General features: G+C 40.1%; 1 protein-coding gene across 3 annotated transcripts in view; it reads left to right on the forward strand.

The window, feature by feature from the left end:
- Positions 1-21,365, forward strand: part of CFAP54 (cilia and flagella associated protein 54) — a 103,712-nt gene that overhangs the window by 62,726 nt on the left and 19,621 nt on the right. For all 3 annotated transcript variants that reach the window (XR_015945835.1, XM_035127119.3, XM_060279711.2), the window contains 16 exons: positions 1,385-1,612; positions 3,721-3,944; positions 4,051-4,183; positions 4,891-4,978; positions 6,849-7,001; positions 7,450-7,647; positions 7,984-8,071; positions 9,508-9,711; positions 11,038-11,104; positions 12,945-13,127; positions 14,004-14,090; positions 15,416-15,538; positions 16,620-16,673; positions 18,369-18,585; positions 19,693-19,784; positions 20,903-21,072. Coding sequence is in view for 2 of the 3 variants with exons in the window: in XM_035127119.3 (XP_034983010.3) it covers positions 1,385-1,612; positions 3,721-3,944; positions 4,051-4,183; positions 4,891-4,978; positions 6,849-7,001; positions 7,450-7,647; positions 7,984-8,071; positions 9,508-9,711; positions 11,038-11,104; positions 12,945-13,127; positions 14,004-14,090; positions 15,416-15,538; positions 16,620-16,673; positions 18,369-18,585; positions 19,693-19,784; positions 20,903-21,072 (2,309 nt within the window). In the remaining variant the exon portion in view is untranslated. The remainder of the gene's footprint in view (positions 1-1,384; positions 1,613-3,720; positions 3,945-4,050; positions 4,184-4,890; positions 4,979-6,848; positions 7,002-7,449; positions 7,648-7,983; positions 8,072-9,507; positions 9,712-11,037; positions 11,105-12,944; positions 13,128-14,003; positions 14,091-15,415; positions 15,539-16,619; positions 16,674-18,368; positions 18,586-19,692; positions 19,785-20,902; positions 21,073-21,365) is intronic.

Raw genomic sequence — 21,365 nt, forward strand, 5'->3', positions numbered from 1 at the left:
GGGCGCGCACAGCCGCACGCTCCCGCACCACCGCGCGTGCTTCCCTACCCTCCGGCCCACCACGCAATCGGTGCGGCGGGCATCCGGCCCAAAGCTGGATAAATTTCGGGGACCCCTGCCGTAGATCGTTTCCCGCACGCAGTGGCATCGGGGCAAGTTGCACTCTAGCCAACGAGCTGGCTAGCAGCACACAGCTTCTCTCCCCCCCCCCATGCAGCTGCGACCAGGAAACACCCCCCCCCCAGGTCACTCCCCGCTTGCTTCGGCATCGGGGGAAGCTGCGCTCCCACCAGCGGTGCGGCGCTTCTCTCCCCCCCCCGCTACTATCTGTGTATTGGACAACCCCAGTTTTGTGACATGATTTTTGAGTCAAAAAACCTCGTCCAACACACAGATAAATGCGGTTATATGAAAAGGAATGGTAGTGATATGTAGAGATAGGGGAAAATATTTGTGTTGGTATTTTAATTCAGAAATTCAGAGATTCAGAAATATATAGGTAGAATTTCACGGAGGAATTGTAGTGTCAATACTGGCAAATTCAGAGCATAAATTTGTCTGTTCTCTTTCTTAGTTGGGTATTGGAGAATATATGTTCTGATACATAATTTTTTGTAAAAGTGTTTGTATAGAAGGTAGAAGGCATTACAGAATTATAAAATAGTTATACATGACAGTCCCGTGGAGGGCAGGGTGGGGGGAGGAAGCACCACTGAAGTCCTGCTTAGCTTGCACCAGCTAGGGTGGAAAGTGTGTGGCTGCTCCTTATCCCCCCCCCCCTTTTACTGGTTTTTATTTCCTTTTTTTAAAATTCCCTCCTATTGTTTCCAGTAGGAAAGAAAATAACTACAGCAGCTCCAGGACTGCCAGAGTCTCTCCCCATCCCCTATTCTGGAGACATGCTAGAGGGGAAAGGGGGGGGGTATGGATTCAGTGAACTCAAAGCCTTCTCAGTATGCCCCTTGAATGCCCTCTTTTTGACCTTATTGTCCACAGAGCACATCACAGCAGAACTTCCACAGAGAGTCAAGGGGTGACTTCCACAGCACACCTTACCCTCTGTTGGCAGACCACCCACTCCATGCAGTGGGAGTTCCCCAGTATTCTGTGACCCCTCCCCCCCAAAAAAAATCCCAGGGGCCATAAAATTGCACTTTCAGTTGTAATTGTAGGTACTGTAACATAGCAATATAGCTGTTGTGGGAAATACAGAGCCACAGTCCAATCTCTAGCTTGAAAGTAGGTTTCACTCTATTCATTCAGTGGGATTGTGCAATTGAAACTTTTTGTAACTGAAAACAATGGTTTGTGTTTTAATGCTGACACCACTGAGAAATCTCCATGCTCCACTCATCAGACTTTTATCTGACACTTTACCATCCAGGTTTTAGCCTACCGTGGTGGCCACTGGACGTTGCTTCAGAATGTGTGCCGAGACCTTTGGACCTATACTCAGGAAGCACAGTCAATTGTTAGACATTCACAATCTTTTCATGCACCATTTCCTATTACCAAGGAGTTGTTTCATGGCACCATTTGGCTGCCATATTACATGGCATCAGATATGTTGCTTGATATGGTGGTTGATCTGCAGACTACTGATTCTGTCAAGGTAAATATATTTTATTGAGGTCTGCATACTGTATTAAGCTTCGTTTCTGATTTACAAGCAGCAAAAAAAAAATGTATTTTTACTAAAAGAATTTCTTCTTTGTTCTTGGGCTTGGCTTATTTAAACCTTTCAGCTACTATCCAGTGCACAATTTATTATTACAACATGGCTTCTAAAAACACAAACATTAAACAGGGCTAGCTAATTTTTTGGGGGGAGCACATTGATGGATAGCCACCCCTTTGAGGTCTGCATCCCAGTGGTTGATGTGGTCGGTTTATATTTGTGCATAGACATATTGCACATACATACATAAAGACCACTCACTCATACTTGCCACATTTGCACATTCACCATACATGCAATATACACATACATTGCACAAACTCACCAGACATGAAATCACTACTTGTAATACACTCATGCATAAAGACACACACACACACACACACACACACACACACACACACACACAGCATTTTCAGCACTCTCATTCCAGTGCTGGGGTGGGCGTGGCTGAAAATGCTGCAGAGGTCATTCTGTTTATTCTAGAGGTAGAAATGCTGCCTTTTAAAGAGCAGGCTAAGGACTTTATTTCCAATCTTAGCACTATGGTGCTTAGCACCAGGATTGCAGATAAAATATATTTCTGCCTCTTCTTTATCTCTAAAGAGCAGACAGATCACTCTCTAAAGAGCAAGGAAAATGCTTTATCTTCCAATCAGATTGGAAGATAGAGCTAAAGGGGTTGATGGGGCACTTCCTGTGGCTTGGACTGTGGGTTGCTTGCTTCAATCAAATGTTCAAATTACGGTCATCACATGTTCCATATTAATTATTATTATTATTATTATTATTATTATTATTATTATTATTAGTATACCACCCTTCATCCGCAGATGCCAGGGCAATTGACAAAACAAAAATACAAAATAAAAACAAGAACAAGCACGTAATTCAAATCACACATTGGTATTTTTCAACTTCTGTTTTCAAAAATGATATAAAATGTCTGAGTGCTGTATTACGATGAATTGGAAACAATGTGGTTTGGGATGTTAAAAAGCACGACAGGTGTTACCTGAATAGTAGATTTATTAGGTGGGAGAGGAATAGCCCAATCCAAATCCAAAGACTTCATTGTCCACCGTAATAAATGGTGTGTGTACTTGTGTAAGTATAAAACCTGAAATCTCACCCCTTATATAACAAATTGATTGCTGCTCTCTGCAGGTGAGGACCTTCTGCACACATCTTATCAGGAGGTCAGTTCTGCACAATGTAGAAATCAGGCCATTAATGTTGTGTCAACTACCCTTCAGAATTTCCTTGAATATCAGTTTGGTGTGTTTTTGGCATCTACTGAAGACTTCCTCCCTAAACAAGACTGTTGAGTTAAGGTCTTTCCCAGTCTACAGCTGCATTGGAATTGTTATTAAGATTCAGTTCAATTCAGTTTTAGCAAACAGCCATTACACGCATAACAACAACAATGCTGCTTCTAATAGCGGTTTACATTTCTACTCCCCAACCTTTTTAGAGGATCAATCATTTTCCATACTCCCTTTAAATTTCGTTACACGAATTTGTAGAGCCTTAGTAAGAAGTTTGGATGTTCTAAAGGATATATACTTCTCTACATCAGACACCAGAATGCAAGATTTTAAAGACGTTTTATCTCTTGTATTTTGCTGCCCAGAGTGCCTTTTGGAGGAGGGGTGGCTATAAACAAAACGAAGAAACAAACAAACGGTGCAACTGTGCAGCACAGGGGAATCGAGTACAGGAGTATTCAATGTTGTGCCCTCCAGATGTTGTTGGGCTACAAGTCCTATCCCTGACCGCTGGCTACACTGGCTGGGGCTGATGAGAGTTGCAGCCCAAGAACATCTGGAGGATACCGCATTGACCACCTCTGATGTTCCATATCCAGAAAGGTTAGTTGTATAGATTTTTGAGGATAAGAAAAGCCTGGCTCATTTGCAGAACATTTATGAAGCACAAAAGAACCCAGCACATGGAAGTGTGTGGCCTGAATATCTGAAACTGGGACTGGATAAAAGCTATTTGGAATCCTTCCTTTACTACTCTCCATTTTGAATTTATAGATTCTTGAAGCTGAAGGAGATTTCTGTGTTCCAAGTTGTGTAGGCGGCATAGCTCAAGATGAAGGCGGTTTTAACTTTTCATTTGAATATCCATTTGATGATATCTGTGTTGTTGATTTGCAAGGAGTACGTAATTTGGTTCTGCGAACTATTGAGCTTCTATTTTTTTTGAAGAAGTGGGAATCACTAGTATACATAGCCGTGCAGTTCAACACAATTACACAGTAAGTAACATATGTGCTCTTTTGGAAGGGAAAAACATTGTGTTTTTTAAAAAAAGAAATAAAATGTTAGCAGTTTTTAATTTTGAAATCTATCTGATTTTTCTAGTGAGAGATATACAGAGCAATTGATTCCACTGGTGGTCCATGCTCAGAGACAACTGCAGGAAAGAACACAAGTCCGTTACCCTACTAGCTCACACCCTAAATTCAAATATCTTGTTACTGATACTGGAAGAAAGGTGAAATGTTTTAGATGTGCTTACTTTGAGTCCTACATGTGAATAAGTTGGAGGCAGACAACATTTCCACATGCCCCTTCATTCTAAAGTTCCGGGAGGGAGTGGGGGTCTGCAACAATTTAAAATACAACATTTTAAAAAAACAAAAACCACAGTCACCAAAAATAGATGGGTCCCCAATATATACACCTCAGGTGTCAAAGACCAGGGCAAAGATATGCGACTTTATGGTGGAGGGTAGGTAGGAAATAAAATTTCTATACTGCCCTTCATCAGAGGATCACTGGGCAGTTTACAATATAAAAACACAAAAATGCATAACATAGCAAAAAAAAACAATAACTACCCCTCCCCAACACACACAGTTTAAAAGGTCATAGACTACAGTATTTAGTTAGCCAAAGACCTGGGTAATATTCTTACATTGCTCTGTAGCAATAGTATCCTACCTGGTGAACTCTAGATGCTTTTGGACAAGAATTCCCATCAGCCTAAGCCATCACAGTCAATGTTGATGGGAGAGCCAACACCATTTCAAGGGCACCACAATGTGTACTAGTGCACAGACCCTTATTTTGAAGAATATCAGCATTTTCAGAAATCAAGTTTTAGGTAACCAAATATTGACATAAAAATCAGAGTTTAGTCACATTATTTCGAAAACATTGCCAATAGATGTTACAGTGTGGAAAATATTTTTCTCTTAGGTGCGCTGTAGAGACTTTGTTGCGATAAAGCTGCATGCCGCTGCCAAATGTAATGAAACAACTGATGAGGATGGATTTGATAGTAAAGGTCAGAGCACATACTGATATATAAGTCCTTTTTATCTTCAGAAGGTTTTCTGTTCATGTCCTTTTGGAGTACTATGGCAATATTTTTATGCGATGTCTAAATAGGCCATGCCTCAGTTACATGCAGTCAGCCATTTCCGTGAGAAAGAGGATATTGACCATATTCTGTTCTGTTTTCCTGTGATACTGGATCTTGATTTTTTGATGGAGCTGCAGGGACCTTTCATTGTAGAGGCAGATGAGTCTACTTCCATTCTGTCTTTTTCTTTCTGAATTAGAATTTGTGTACTTTTGCTGCAGCTCTTGCTGATCCAGTTTAAAAGGAGCCTTTCACCTCACCCTAGTTAACTTCTTGAATGATATGATTTTATTTTGCTGATGAGGAGGGAAACAACTGGTGTAGAGGCACAAGTTACTATTAATATGGCGGAGCTGGGATTGGTCTTGTTAGATGCCAAGGGACCTAAACTGTGGATTCAGGCAAGAAGCTCTGGATCCTCCCTTGCTAAACCTCTGGGACAGCTGGTTGGCCAAAGGGGTTACTAGCTGGATCTTTTATGTACTGTAGTGCCACCCATTTTATAGCCAGAAAGGATACTGTTCCTTACTCACTCGTTCTGATCTGAAGATCAAAAGGGACCTTGGTGGTGTTCTGTAAAGCTGTTCCACCACCGAGTGGGATGGTGTTGTGGTTGGATCATGTGGTCTCCACATGCAGCGGGGGCTGGCAAAGGTCCGCGTCATGGCCCCCGGCCGGCCAATCCAGTCGGCCGGGGTGTGTGGCTTACCCCTTTTAAACCGCAGTGTGGCAAGAGGATCTCCCTCTTGTTCCGGCTTGAGTGGCGGTTAGGCACTGGTAAAACCTTGTTTGGGGGAGGTGAGGTATGGCCATCACCTGCCCCTCCATACTAAAGGGTATTCTGTTAAAGAAATCCAGTGGTTGTGGTTCCTGTCCGAAGTCCGGGTGGAGGCTAGGGACATGGCACGACCTTCCAATGACTCTAGGGGGAGCTTCCAGTTGATGTACATCAACACCCTCCCCCAATTGGTGGTTAACCCTTGTGAGACTTCCTGCAGGCGGGCAGGAGTCAGTCTGTTCAATTCCAATGCCTAAGCCAATACTGCTCACATTCTGTAACCAATAAAGTTGTGGCCTAAATTTTGCCCATTAACCTAAAATATGCTGTCCACGTGTTATTATTTTAACATCAAGGGGAGGCCTTGGGGTCTTGACATGCTTAGTGTTATGCCCAAACTCAGGCTTGTGGTTTTTCCTCACTCCAGACAAACCATCAGCTGGAACCAAGGTTTGTTCTAGGGTTAACTGCTTGAAATGTCTCTGAGAAAGATATACCATTAAATTGGGTTTATCCATTAAGCTAAGACAAACCATGGCTGAGCCCTGTATGTGTAGCATCAGCAGGACTGGGGGAGGAGTGCTGCAGCTATGATCATTTATTTCAGAATCCACACATTTTCTCATTCACACCAAGCCATGGTTGGGCATAGCACTATATGCAAACTGTGTCAACAAACTCCTTGTCCTTATTTTATGCTTGAGCTAGAATCTGGTCTTTTAGCCTTCAATCATGTCAGCATGACACCTTTGGTCTTTGGCCTGCCTGTACTTGAACCAGACTCTTCAGCTGTGGCCTGTCTTGGAGTTTGACCAAGGCTTGACATACCTCTCTTCTGATTTGAGGAAATAAGTTGTACCCTTTCACCAGTGTTAAAGCAAATTGTGCTTGTTGTCTGTTTCAGACCGATGTTGTCAAATGTGAAACAAAAACACTGAAGCATTTAAAACCTTTGCTGTATAAGAAAGGAAAGATCCATATTTAGTTTTTAATATATTTATTGCTTCAATTAAGATGCGGATCAAGGAAGAGCACTGGTTTCTGTTCCTCTGGATGTGTCAGATGCACTGCAGTGTTTCAGTGAAAGCCTGGAAAAAGCAAAATACCACAGTAGATCTATTAAATATAGCAGGAAATTGCTTGCATTATTTCTTGCTCACACGCAAGGTGAGTAATTGCTGTGACATCTGTTGGTTAACAACAATATTGTGTGTACAATTGATCTACTTTAAGAAGTCAAATACTGGAAATCTTAGTGTGAAACAGAAGATAATTATTAATGCAGCTGCTTTTTATATGCATACAAGAAGTTATGAGTTTGGTAATATAACCACTACATGGTTATCTTTTGAGGACCATTGTTCTCTTATATCTGCACCAGCCTTAAATGTGAATATCTTTGGCAAATTAATTTTAATTCTACGTTTGTAGAGTTTATACAGATTCAGTATTTGCAGTCACTCTTTGTGTTGGCTAGAAAGTATAAATAAGCATTTTTTTCTGGAATTACAGAGCATTACCTTTGAAATTAATCTTTTTCTAAAATTAATTGGCACTATAATCAAAATCTTTTGGATACAGTATATTCAGTATATTGATCACTTTTCTAATCTAGAGTGTGGAAGAGTAGACACAACAATGAAGGCATCTTCACATGGAAAAGTGGGATTTATGCTGGGGGCTGAGTTCACATATGAGCCAGAACCACCTGATCTTTCTAATGAAACTTTTACTAGCATTAGTTTGATTCAAGGCCACTCCATTCCCCGGTCAAAACTGTCAGTAGTCATCTCTTCATATGAACAAACTCTTGGTAAGATTATAATTTATTTTGCCCCCCTTACAGATATATATGTACAGATATATACGCACAAGTATGTGTCCATAAATTTTGGTCGCATATAGTCTATCCCATGAAAGTTTCTTCTGTACCCATACATTTTTTTCTACTGAGATCCCGAGTTAGCTCCCCATCCCCTGATTTATTGTTAAATGGCTTTGGGATTTTTATGGGGATTCATAAGTGAAATAAATGAATAATATTATTTAGGATAATGATTTATTTCTGAATTCTGAATAAGTTGATTTACATAAATATATTAAGTGTGTATTAATATATTTTTTTAATTCTTCAACCACTGAAAAACAGAGGCGCTTCAAAAAAATAATCAGCAAGACCTCATGGTGCAGGCTTTCAGTGAACTCGGAAATATTCACTTTTATACAGGAAACAAAAGGTATCTATAGTGCAACGGAAATAAAATAAAACTTTCCTTTAATTTTCAGTTTTAATGCATAATTAGCTAAAGCATAGTTAAAGGCTGCTAACTGAAGTCTAGGGGCCTGCAAATACTATTGTTTTGATGGAGACAAGGTTGTATATTTAAGTGTGTGCCAGTGTTACTGACATATGCTTTGCTTGCCTTTGCATCATAAATTTTGTGGGAATCCCTTTGTAGGAGTGGTGAAGGGCTTTACAGCCCTTCTTTCCAACCTTCTGAAAGGAAGCGCTTGGAGCAGGTACTTCAGTCCCAGTACATCAGTCAAGTGGGTATTTTAGAGGAAAATAAGAAAAACATTTTACACAATAGTCAGCTAGTGATCTGTTTTTATTTTATGTGGTTTTTAATTGCTATAAACAGCTTTGATATTTTTAAATGAAATTGGGATAAACAGGGTTGTTTTTTTACAACAACTAAATAAAATGCGATTGTATGAACTGAAAAAAACAACAACACAAAAGTTAGCTTTGAAGCAAAGTGTCCCTACTTTAAGTCTTAATGTGCATTTGGTTTTAGTTTTAACATTTCCCCATTTCCAGTGGAAGGTCAGCAGAGTGGCCAGAAGGCAGGCAGCAACCTTTGGGGAGGCAGGATTCCCAGCATGCATCCAGTTCTGCTCCTGCTTTGGGTTGAAGTGCAGCCAGCCATTATCGCTCTTGCTCATCTTTCAGTTATTTCTCTCTGAATTTCTTCTAAACCTTTCCTCGTCTGTTGTAGGGAATTAGTAATAGTCCTCCTTCCCCATGGGCACATTCCCCTCTGGTTCCCTTCACCCCATAGCTGTTTCCCCTCCCTCCCACCCTCTGCCAGACAGCTACTTGGGCAGCACCTAGTACCTTCACGAGGCACTACCACCAGGATGCTTTGGATTCAGCATTTGGCAGGTGGGTCCTGCAGCAGGTCCTCCCGCCACAACCTCTTGTGCCCGCACTCCCACCCTAGAAAGGTTAGCATCCCACTCTGCTGATCTTTCACTGGAAATTGGGGGGGGGGGATACAGTTGTACCTGCTTGAAGTGTAGTTTTCCATTTCCTAATGGAAAGTCAGCAGATCCTGCCCTAGTTGGATTGGCTGCAGGATTCTTGTTATTAGCACAAGTCACATTGACATTGGGTGGTAGTATGTTTTCTTTCTGCCCTTACACTCCTGGCTGTCAAGCTTGGCGAGTCCATGACCTAAATGCCTGTTGGAAGTCCTGACTCCCCAAAAGTTGCTGCCTACCTTTGGAACACTAGGTGGAGCCATCAACCCACACTGCTGACCTTTCACTAGGAAATTTCATTAACCTGTTAAATCTGCGCTTGAGGGTGTGATGCCAAATAAAATATTTTCATTATCTTGCATTTTAATAAATGTCAGTGAAACTTTGGATGTTTTAAAATGTTTTTCAGAGCTGCTTTCAAATGCTGGTGTCAAGGCCTTGATGGAGTCCTGAAAATAGTTGATGCACTTAATCATTGGCACGAGTTAGATGGCTTGTCAGAGAATGCTGGCAACTTGGCAAATCGCTCTCAAGGTTACTGTGAGAAATTTCTTTCTCGGGGTGGAATTTGGGGTTGCTTACAAGGAGCAACCTTAGCAGCTAAAATAGCTCAGTGAGTATATAATGCAACCTTCTCATCCACTGATCCTAGAATAATTCATCCATATATCATAAAGGATAGAATAATTCTTATTGTTAATGGAGTTCTTTTTTAAAAGGCGCCAAACAGAAATACACTGGTGCCTCGCTAGACGAATTTAATTCGTTCCACGGGTCTTTTCTTATAACGAAAAATTCATCTAGCGAATGCCATAGGAATGCATTGATTTTTTCCCCCCATAGGAATGCATTAATTGAATTTCAATGCATTCCTATGGGAAACCGCGATTCGCTATACAAATTTTTCATAAAACGAATTCGTCTAGCGAGGCAACCTCCGCTCGAAAAATCATTTCGTTAAGTGGAAATTTCGTTAAGCAGGGCATTCGTTAAGCGAGGCACCACTGTACTGATAAATAAATCATTCAAACATGCTGTCTAAGTTTGTATTCATACTGCATCTTTATCCAAGTTACCTTGTACAGGCCATCTTCATTTTGTGCAGGGGTTCCGTTCCAGATCCCCACACGCGTCGGTGGAGCCTGCATAAGCCTGCTTTGCCCCACCCCACCCCCTTTCATGATGTCTTCATGACATTTGGGGGCTGCTTCCAGGTTTGACACAGTGCTTGTGTGCATGATCGCAAATCATTTGGATGTGCCTAAAAGCAGGAGTTGCCTGTAATTTCTTGACGCTTTTTTATTATCATTTGAATTTAATATGTATTTCCAGAAAAATATAAAATATTTAATATAAAATAACAAGTTGAAACATATAGCCACACAAATTATACTCCTGTGTGCCACCCTGAAAGTAAGGGTGGGATAAAAAAAAAAAAAGCTAGAACATTTACCTAGAGGGCAGGGAGAGAGGGAAGAGGTATATGCTCTGCACACACTCCAGGAGACCATCAGCAGGCGTGCTGCATTGCCTCTAGCAGTATGCTCAAACAACCCTGACCTCCCCGTCACCTCACCCCCTTTCCCTCTCCCTCCAAGTAAGTGGCGGTGACTCCACTGCCAGGAAGCCCAGATATGTGGCAGCACCCTTTCTCGGTGATCCCTCTTTACCCCAGTTCTTCCACCCTTAACATGAACCTGAAGGGTAACTACAAGCCTTTATGAGTCAAATGTTCCCCTCAAATATATGTACGATGCATTCAGAGATCTTCCTTATCATACACAAAGCATATAAGTAGAAAAATGTACTTGCGATCATTATATCATTGTCTGATATAATATGTAAACGTGAAGGGTTTTGTTTTCAGGTAGAAATAAGTTCAAAATTTTGGTTACATTAAAGCAGCCACAGTTGTTCTCCCCCCCCCCTTTTCACATAGGTACATATTGTTGTATGATGTGAAATTAAGAGCCAAAGCTTGCATTTTATCCGCCATTCTCTTCAAGGTAATCAATATGTTTAATTTGTATCTTGTCTAGTAACTGATAAATGTTGTTTTTGAGATTTTCGCTCTCAATAAGTAGATAACAGTTCTGGTAATAATGCCTGTAATAGTGTGTGAAAGCCTCTCACTAGCTTGGTTTGCAGAACAATCTCTTTAGTGGGTTAATCCAGTGTTTCTCAACCAGTGTGCCTCCAGATGTTTTGGGACTACAACTCCCATCATCCCTAGCTAGCAAGACCAGTGGTCAGGAATGATGGGAGGTGTAGTCCCAAAACATCTGGAGGCACACTGGTTCAGAAACACTGGGTTAATCCACCAAAGATAGGGTTCTGAAACATCTGAAAGTGAAGGAAGGAAAGCTGCTGGTAATCTAGGAAGCAAGGAAGGGCCTGAAGTCTAGAAAGCTCATATGCAGATTTCTGACCTGCTTGGATGATCAGCAACTTAAAATAAACCAAGTCAAGTCTACTGAGAGCCATGAAGGAGAGAGAGCAGCTGAGCTAGGAATTCCATCTGTGGGGATTGAAGGATGCTCCAAAAGGGCTTTGGCAAGATGAAACTGACTGCTGCTTCTGTCTGCCTTTGTTTCTAAGAAGAAAGGAAATTTGGGAGGCTTGCTCCCACCCACAAAATATACAAACTCTCCCTTTTGCAGAAGCTAGAGGCCATATATTGTGTCTGCTATTGTTCTGTTTCAGTATGATGAGGATGTGTCTTGAGCTGTCATAACCCCAAATATGCTATGGAAAGTCATGACAGAAGTGGAAATCCCAGCCAGACTGTTTGATTCAGGGTGGTAGTCGTAGCCAAGCAAGGACCACCAAGTAGGCCTCAGTCCACTTCCAGGTGGCTTTCAGCACTGTAGCTAGCCCAGTGCCTCCTGACTCATCTACTCTACCCTCCTGTAGCCTTTGGATTGGGCTGACATCAGAACCAGTAGTTCCTTGAATGTGTTGTTGCTTGCATAGGCATGTTGGGGAGCAGGAGTTGGCTGTCGCATGTAATGTTGGAGGGAGGGAAAGAAAGGAAAGCGTCTCTGGTTTGGCAAATCCTGCTTAAAATGGGAAGGATGAGTCACGATAACCCCAGAGCCAACGTATGCACTAAGCTTAAGGAAAGATGAACGATAGAACTGCCTGCTACAAGGAAATCACTGCAGGGAATAATCTAGCAATTTGTAATTTCCATCTTTCAGTTGGAAATTATTTCAGCCAATGCCAATCGATTAAGTCTACCCTTTCAACATGAAAAGTCTTCCCTTTCAACATGAAAAGCTCCTAACCGACTTAAACAGAGCAGTCGGTGATATCTTCCCCAGATAGCACCGAATATACGACTCTGATCTGTAGTCAGTGAGTGCATCCAGCGAAGTCAACGAGGGCTGGCTGCTCCACGTTTACGTAATCCTTAGGCTTTCATTCCACGCGTTAATTAGATTATGTCTAACTCTTCCACTCATTTTGCGAGTGGCTCCACACCTATGACCAGTGGACCACAGTAACCCTGAGCCCTCTCAAATGACTCCTGGAGGCAGAACATTTGAGAACTCTTGTTCTAGCCAACTGGCCACTTAAGACTTATGTCTGGTTTCAGATCTAGATAGTAAGAGTAAATTAAAACTTTAATTAATAAGCAAGAGAGATTCCTGTATGTGCCATGCAGTATTTGTGCAATGTAATGATCCCACTTATTCTAGACTCAATAAAACAAATGTTTATTCTATATTAACCATCTTAATTTTTTTAATATGAAGCACTACACGTTAATTACAGTAATCTGGTTTTAATGGGTATAAACTTTTGTACAGCTTTGGAAGATTTTAATAACTGTATAATTTTCAGTCCCTCTTTAGAGTTTCACTACCACATCCTAAAGCAGATTGTGACTTTGCACAATATGAAACAGATATATTAATTCCTGGCATTGACCTATTCACGGATTACTACAGAGCTGATGTTGCAACAGTTGTTGGAAGCCTGACTTACGTTATATATGAATTGCATTGTAACAAGCAGAATCTAATAGTAAGTTCTCATAAAGTATATATAGGTAAAGGTAAAGGGACCCCTGACCATTAGGTCCAGTCGTGACCGACTGGGGTTGCGCGCTCATCTCGCATTATTGGCCGAGGGAGCCAGCGTATAGCTTCCAGGTCATGTGGCCAGCATGACAAAGCCGCTTCTGGCAAACCAGAGCAGCATTTTGACATGCTTTCGAACTGCTAGGTTGGCAGGAGCTGGGACCAAGCAACAGGAGCTCACCCCGTCACAGGGATTCGAACCGCCAACCTTCTGATCAGTAAGCCCTAGGCTCAGTGGTTTAACCACAGCGCCACCTGGGTCCCATAAAAAGTATATATAAGACATATTAATTATTTTAAATGTTGAAATGGTTATAAATTTGGTTTATAGTTTCACTTTTATACTACTCAAGGAGCATGAAGCCAGTGTATAAGGTTATGCAGCTTGTTTAGTTGAATACCTAATCCTATGAATGTTTACTTGGAAGTACAGTATGATTGCATCTCACATGAGGGTTCTGTTCCAGAGGCAGCACACTTATGCAAAATCACACATAGACAAAAACTACTGACTGGCACGAGGTAGGGGTAGGGGACCCCTAGTATGTACTTTCTGCTGGCTCTGTTGTCCCCATTTCATTAATGATGTTTTTGAATTTTTAAATTGGACTTTAACATTGCTATTTATGTTTTTGGACTGTACATAATTTTGTGTGCAAGAGAATGTAAAAAAAGTGACAAACAGATCTATAAATTAATAACTATGAGTCTGCTAAGTAGATGTATGGATTGAAAGCTCTTACAAAAGCCTTTGGCTATATACAATTAAGTTTTATGAACTATGAATAAATATTAATAGAATTCTCTGGTGTCTTTGCAGATTTTGCCACTATTCACATTGTATCAATACTTGGTTTCTGAAATTTGTCGCAATGCAGCTAAAAGTATTGAAGGAAGAATTCTCAAGGTAATGTACAATATAACAGTTAAGCAACACATCCAGTTTTTCAATGATTGCTTAATGTAAATTGGTTACTCAGTTATTATCTACTGCTGAATTTCTTTCATTGGAGAATAATAATTTATAACTAATTGGAGGAAATGAGCTGCTTTTTGGTGAAATGAAACAACTTTTTATCCTCAAATATGAAGGTTCCAAGGGTGCTCAAAATGTTATTTTAAGGTTGGCAGTCTGCTTCTGTGTGTGTGTGTGTGTGTGTGTGTGTGTGTGTGTGTGTGTTTAATGGGAAATTAGATTCTCTCAAGCTTGTGGTGCTTGAGGTGTATATTCTTATGACCTACCTTATTTTAAGCTGTTTTAAACTGTTTTTAATACTGTGTTTTAATTGTTGTAACCTGCCTTGGGACCTTGGGGTGAAGCCTGGGTAATAATGATAACAACAACAACAACAACATCTGTATCCCTGTCCACAAGATTTTCCCTTAGCACAATCCTTCCTTCAGCCCTCACATTTTTGATTAGGGAGCAAGGTATCCAGGTCTTAGGGCTTGACTTCTAGCCTGGCACCTGTCATCTCTGTGCATGTAAAGATGGCCTCAGTCCTAGCTGAGTTCCACCTCATTGTTGAAGGCAAAATTGCTGCTCCAAATAAAATCTTCAAAAGTCCCTCCCTTCTATGTTTTCGATTATGACAAACCAAGAAAGGGCAAACAGAGAACAGTGACAGCCAACCAAAAAAACCCCAATAACACTCTCTACCGAAAATCATGAATGATAAATGTAAGGAGAAAATGCTGGTGCAAATTGCATCATGAGTAGTTGAAACAAAACCAGGCATCCAAAGGGAGGGGGCACCCTGTCCTGCAGGATGATTCCATGACACCTCCTGTTTGCATGCATAGAAATCCCTTTTACAAGAAAAACCCAAAATAGCCTCTTCTTTTTTATGCTACCTAAGTGGTGTCCCATATGTCTCCAGTAACATTGGAAGGGACAGCTTGGATGCAGTTAAGGAGCTAGCATCATATCCTTCTGAGAGCTGGGGATGTGCAAGTGTGAGAAGGAACTGCATCATCAATAAAAAAAATTAAGATCCAAACCCTGCAATTCACAAAATGAATTGCACTACTGGCTCTGTATACCCACTGGAAGCTATAGCACTTCTCTCACAAAAGCTGATTTGGTTGTGTATGAATCTTTGTATGTAGAGCTGTCACTGGAAGCTATAGCATTTCCCTTACAAAAGCTGATTTGGTTGTGTATGAATCTTTGTATGTAGAGCTGTCACTATTGTGGACATTTAGTGTAATACTAACCTTTTCTTTAAAAAGATCAAAGTACTTACAGATTTAGGATTTTATTCTGATGCCTTCTATGAACTATGCATTCTCAACCGTGGAGAGAAAGTCCCCTGGAAGCTACCTCCATTCTATAAGCTTGTTCCAAGACTCCCGGTAAATTTTTTAAAAACTTGATTTCATACCCTAATATGTCAGGAAATACATTCTCCCTTACACTGAAGCTTCACCGTGAGTTCTTTGCAGAGTCTTTTAGAAAGGACTTGCTAGGATTCCCTTTCCAGGGGAGAGCTTAGTCTCGCGTGCTTTTGATTCTTCCAGCTTTTTAAAATAGTTTCACACCCTGGATGAAAGGGTTATTTAACCTTAACCACAGGGATCTGCCATAGCAACAATCAGTTGGAGAGCTGAAATAAAAGAAATAATGATCTGATTGCTAAGCATAGTTATGAATAGATGTGTGTCAATATGAATTTTTTCTATGGTTTATTACTGTAGATCATGTCATGAGTAAAGGTTGGCATAACTTAATATGAAAAGAGATACCCATTATGATTTTTCTTGACCCTGATACTAGTCTTATCTTAAACATGTCCTGAAAGGCATGGAGGAGACATCCTGAACTCCTAATACTTTCTTGTAAAGATCAGCACATGTAATCGAGCCACCAGTAAACTGTTAACCTCCTGTTAAAGAATTGTTGCCACAAAGACAAGGAGTAAGACAAATCAGTAAGACAAATCAGTTTTGTCATTGCTCACTAGGATTATAGTCCTTTAACTTTTAATTAAGCAGAATAAACAAAATGGAAAATAGGGAAACACTAGGAAGAGACAATAGAACAATAGATTTATTAGAATTACAGGAATTTCTCATCTCAAAAAAAACCTCCCTTCTCCATTAGAATGTATTGACTAGAATTAGTACAGAACCTCTAGAATTTCAGTGGTTAGTTAGCTCTCCAATTTACATTGTGTGACGCTGGAGCCAATGGGATGTGTAATGTCCTCGTCACATGATGCTAGGGAGGAACAAAGGCTTTTGGGAAGTAGGCTCGATTCCCTCAGTTTTTTCCTCCTGCCTGATGCAGCAGTCTGTTCCTCCCAGCTCTCCCCTTTTCGTCAGATGTCTAGCTTGTACTTTCTTTAATTCTGCTTTTCCTTTTCCTTTGTGGTGTTTTTTGTGTTCCCCTTGATTCCCCTGTTGTCTTCATATATATATTTATACATGTATATAGGTCTCTCCAAGTTTTGATTCATCACAACCACTCCTGACAAATACAAATCTACAGGTAAGAAATTGCTTGTATATCTAATTCATACACCAGATTGAGTCTCAACTTGAATTGGTGCACATTCATTTTTTTTCCCTTTGTTAGTTCAGGAGATAATATGGAATGGAAAGTATGTTCTAACACAAGATGTAGTGATTGCCACCAACTTGGATGGTGTATTTATTTATTCGATTTCTGTGCCATTCTTTGTCCCAGTCGGGATGAAGCACCATTACAAAACACTTCAAGATATCATGAAGACAATAAATCTAAAGCACAACTGTTATAAATATTGAAGTCTAACACTCAAAAGTATTGGGTCTCTGGGGAATGAATAAGTTTAACTGAAGTCTAAAGGCCAGCAATAAAGGGGGACTAGACAAATTCATGGAGCGCAAGGTAGTATAGCTTCTAGTCATGATGGCTATATTGCCTCCAGTATCAATTGGCATACTGTACTTCTAAGTAACAGTTGCTGGAGATCATGATTGGGAGAGTGGTGCTGTGCTTGTGGGTTTCCCAAAGACATAGTGAACAAAGAACGCTATCCTAGATAGACCTGATCCTGCAGAGCTTTTATGCTCTAAATCTGCAATCCTAACTCCACTTATCCGGGAGTAAGCCCTATTGAATTCAGTGGGACTTAACCTTTGAATAGACATGGTTAGGATTGCAGCCTAAGCTGTTGAGGACAACTTATTTAGCCCAGGGAGTTGGATATATCCTGGCCAAGCTGTTTGGGAGTGAATCCTCCTTGGAATGACATCATCATTCTCACATACCTGTGCACCTTGAATCTTTCCAGTGCTAAATGAGAGGGCATCCTAGAATCATATACAATGTAGCAGAATGGCACAGCCAAGCTGGATTTTAAATCTGAGAAGGGGTGCTGCCTTCTTTCTGGGTATCTTTACACTCAGGCTATCTGCCAGTTTACTGCCACCTTGGTTGGTTAAGAGGATACTTCAGAGACTTCTGTATTGCTACACAAAACACTAGAGAGTACTGTCATTTTGTGTAGGTCATGAGTGCAACTTTTCATGCTGCTATCACTATGAGGTTCTGCATTTGACTCAGTAGGTTCCATGCATCACCACAGAGGCTTCTGGGTTTGCATCTTTCCCCTTGTACATCGCAATAGGCACCACATGTTGCAAGTTTCCATTGACAGCTTCTGAATATCTGAAGAAGTGTGCATGCACACGAAAGCTCATACCTATCACAAACTTAGTTGGTCTCTAAGGTGCTACTGGAATATTTTTTTTTTTAAACTTCTGAATTGGAAGGCATACCACACCAAAGTACAGTTAGGGGATTTATTATAAGATAGTTGCAGCTTAAGAATCCTCAGTATAATTCAAGAGGGAGATACCAAGTTTAGAATTTGTCAAGTAACTGGCTAAATGTCACTTTAATATTGTGGGCATTCAGTTTGTCACTAGTGCGTAGTTATGTCCCTATAGGTGAGTTACATATTTAACAATGTTGATATCTGTATAGTACATTATGGTAGCAGTACTCACACTCCAACATTTGGGAGTCACCATAATGTAGTTTGGTTCAGTAGTAGCTGCAGTTTTGATTTGATTTTTTTTGTATGACTTTGTTAGGTTTAAATTATTTGCTTCTGAGTGAGGTTGCTGCGAAATTAAGTTTTGGAAAAAATGCAGCATGTCCATATATTTTTAATGCAATTTCCTTTTTATTTCAAAGGCATTAGAAGATGTATTTAACAGGCCTGTACATTCAGCCTGGGCTGAAGAATGTGAACCAAGAATCATGGATAACTTAATGTTAGTCAAAATGCATCTTATTATTTGCTTATCTACAACATTAAACTGTGTTCCTGAAAAAGTGATAAGAACAATGTATTGTATGGACAGTGAAATCTTAAGAAAGGCAGGCAGAAACACCGATGCTTTCCAAAAAGGTACTGGCAAACAATAAAATGTACTATATGCTATGTGTGTGTGTGTGTGTGTGAATTTTATTTTCACTCATTTAAGGGTTATAAAGCTTTTGTTGTTTCTATAATGATTTTATTACCTTGCTTAGTATAATATTTCTTCTCCTTACTAGAAAATATTTTGTTTAGAAAGTGCATGCACTGCTAAAGTCTATAAAATGACCTAAATGTGCTTAACTTTGGCTGGTCATAATTTTTACCATTTTTAAGTGTTTATAATTAAAGTTTCAACTTTATTTGAATTCTTCTACATGTTATTTCCTGTAATGCTGGCAGAATGTATGGGCTTTGAGCTCATACCTATAGGAATTAAGAAGAAACACCTCTAAGAGTGGTCTACCGCCTTGCCACCCAACACAACCCAGAACGAAAAGGAAAAGCACTTTCCCTCCAGTGCTTCTGCATCAGAATCTATCAGAAGTGTTCAGCTCCACTTAAAATGACCTGGGCCAGCTTATCAAGTGTTGTGATTTCTGATTCTTCCATGAAGAAGAGTGAACTGTGTGACTCTGATTACCGTAAAAACGAAGAACCTTTAGATAACCTGTACTATCTCAGCTAGGACTAAATTCTCTGCTAGGAATGACTAAATTCACAAAAAGTATTGTCTTGGCTCCATTTACCTCAGGGTCATAAATCTCCAGAGGTTATATTAACAAGTCCTTTGCAATACCAAAGGGAGTAGTCTCTCACCTTCCATGGAATTGAAGAAAGCATATTTTAATGCTTCAGAACAAGTATCAACAGAGTGCGATATCCATTCAATAATATTTCTGCTTCACAAATGTGGGGTATGGGTGGGGAACTCATTTTAGATTTGAAAGGCCTAAAATAATCCATCGGATTTCAATCCTCTTCTCCCTATTTTCCCCTATTTTCCCTATTTTTTTGAAAGTCACCAACAGTCAACCAGTAAATTACATGGCACTAATAATAGCCCATACATTTTAGAGTTGCACAGGAGATAACTCAAAAAGAACAACTCACAGGTGAGCACCCGGCTACTTTCTGTGCTACTTTGTTTTGTTTAATTGCCTCAAATTTGACAGTGTATTTTATTTTTTTGCAAAGGTTTTGTGCCTGGACCTGAAAAGCGGGACAGAAGTTTTATGATTTTGGAACTTGAAAAAAACAAAGATAACTTAAATATGGCTGTGCTAAAGGTAACAGTGTTGTTTTAAATGTGAACATATATATCTCCATAATTGCACTGCTCAGGAGCAAATTTACACATACTTTGGCCAATGCTCCAGTTTCTCAGTTGGTGGGCATGGCATAGGATTTCTGTGCATGTTATGTGGACTGGTATTGGGTGGTGCTTCCTTTGGGGGGGTGCTGGGTGTTGGGACTGGCTGCTCCTGCAGCTTTGGAGCTGCCTGGTTAGTCAGTTGCCTGCCAGTCATGTCCTGCCACCCCTAAATGTGGGCTAGTTCTGAGGTAAGGATGTATATTAGAGCTTTAGGCAGAGAGGTGTTGGCCCTGTGAAAGAATCTCCTTTGCATTTCTGGCTTGAATTCAAGCCATGCCTTCAAAGAAAGAATTGGGAACACACCCTTAAGTGTGCTCCTGATTTTTTGCAGCCGAATGTTGGCACTTTTAGAATTTGGTTCCTTTTTCTGTGTGGCAGGAAAAGGTGCCAAATTAAAAAACAAACTGACAATGAATTTGGGCTGCAGAGAAAGAATCAGGAACACACTTAGCAACACCACTCATCCTCTGGTCGAATTCAGTTCCTCACCTCTGCTATAGCCCCTCAGCTGGCAGATCTTCAGTATACTCTGAATTAATGTAGATCAAGGCTGAAATATATTTTTATTTCATTCCACTTCTTCAAGACAAAGTCCCATATAAAAGCACAACCAAAACTGGCTCCCAGGCAATGGACTGGGAGCTGGTGACTAGAACTTAATATCTGATGATAAATCTCATGGATTTTTGTGATATGTATTCAATTATAACCTACTAAAGATAAAATACAAAGTAAGAAATAATTATTTACTCCCTGTCTGTCAGCATTGGCTACTGTGGTCTACAAATGTGTGCAAAGTATAGGACAATTGTGTTTAAAGAATCAAATGTATAACTAGTCAGTAGAACTGTTAATAATATTCAAGCATTTTAATGAATGTCTAGGATTCAAATATAGGGTGTTATATCCTAAATGTTGTATCAGAAGCATTCCAAGTTTGTGGATTCCAATGTAGAGTAGGCAGTAAGATTTTTCATGAACTTCTTATTAGTTCTTTGTAAACTGTTCAGTAATGATGATTTATTAATTTAGGGGATTTTATTGGCAGAAGCTGAAGAAAGGATTAGTTCAGTTCTTGAAATCATACAAAATAAATATGGCACATTGCTTTATGAATGTTCAGCTTCAGAATTGGAGACTGTTATTGAAGCTAAACTTCAGCTTGCAGCTATTGCTCAGCAAAGACTTCAAACAGCATTCAGGTAAAAAATAATTATCCAGTTTTCAGCAGCACATTTGTTGTTTCCACTTAATTTTTTTAAAAAAAATTCTAGTGGGAAAAACTGTGTCATTATGTTAACATTTATTTTTTTTAAAGTTGACTTTATCCAAAATGGGACTGTGGTCTGGAAATGCTAGCTTTCAATAAAAGTTGAGACCATTAGTACACACACATGCTGTGCTGGTTATAATCTAATGAGTGGGTAGTTTGGTATCCATGTGGCTCGCTAAAGGCTGGGTGGAGGAAGGTGGATTCAGGAGGTAACAAGATGCT

This window comes from Zootoca vivipara, chromosome 9 (genome assembly GCF_965207765.1).
Source record: "Zootoca vivipara chromosome 9, rZooViv2.hap1.1, whole genome shotgun sequence".
Classification (NCBI taxonomy): domain Eukaryota; kingdom Metazoa; phylum Chordata; class Lepidosauria; order Squamata; family Lacertidae; genus Zootoca; species Zootoca vivipara.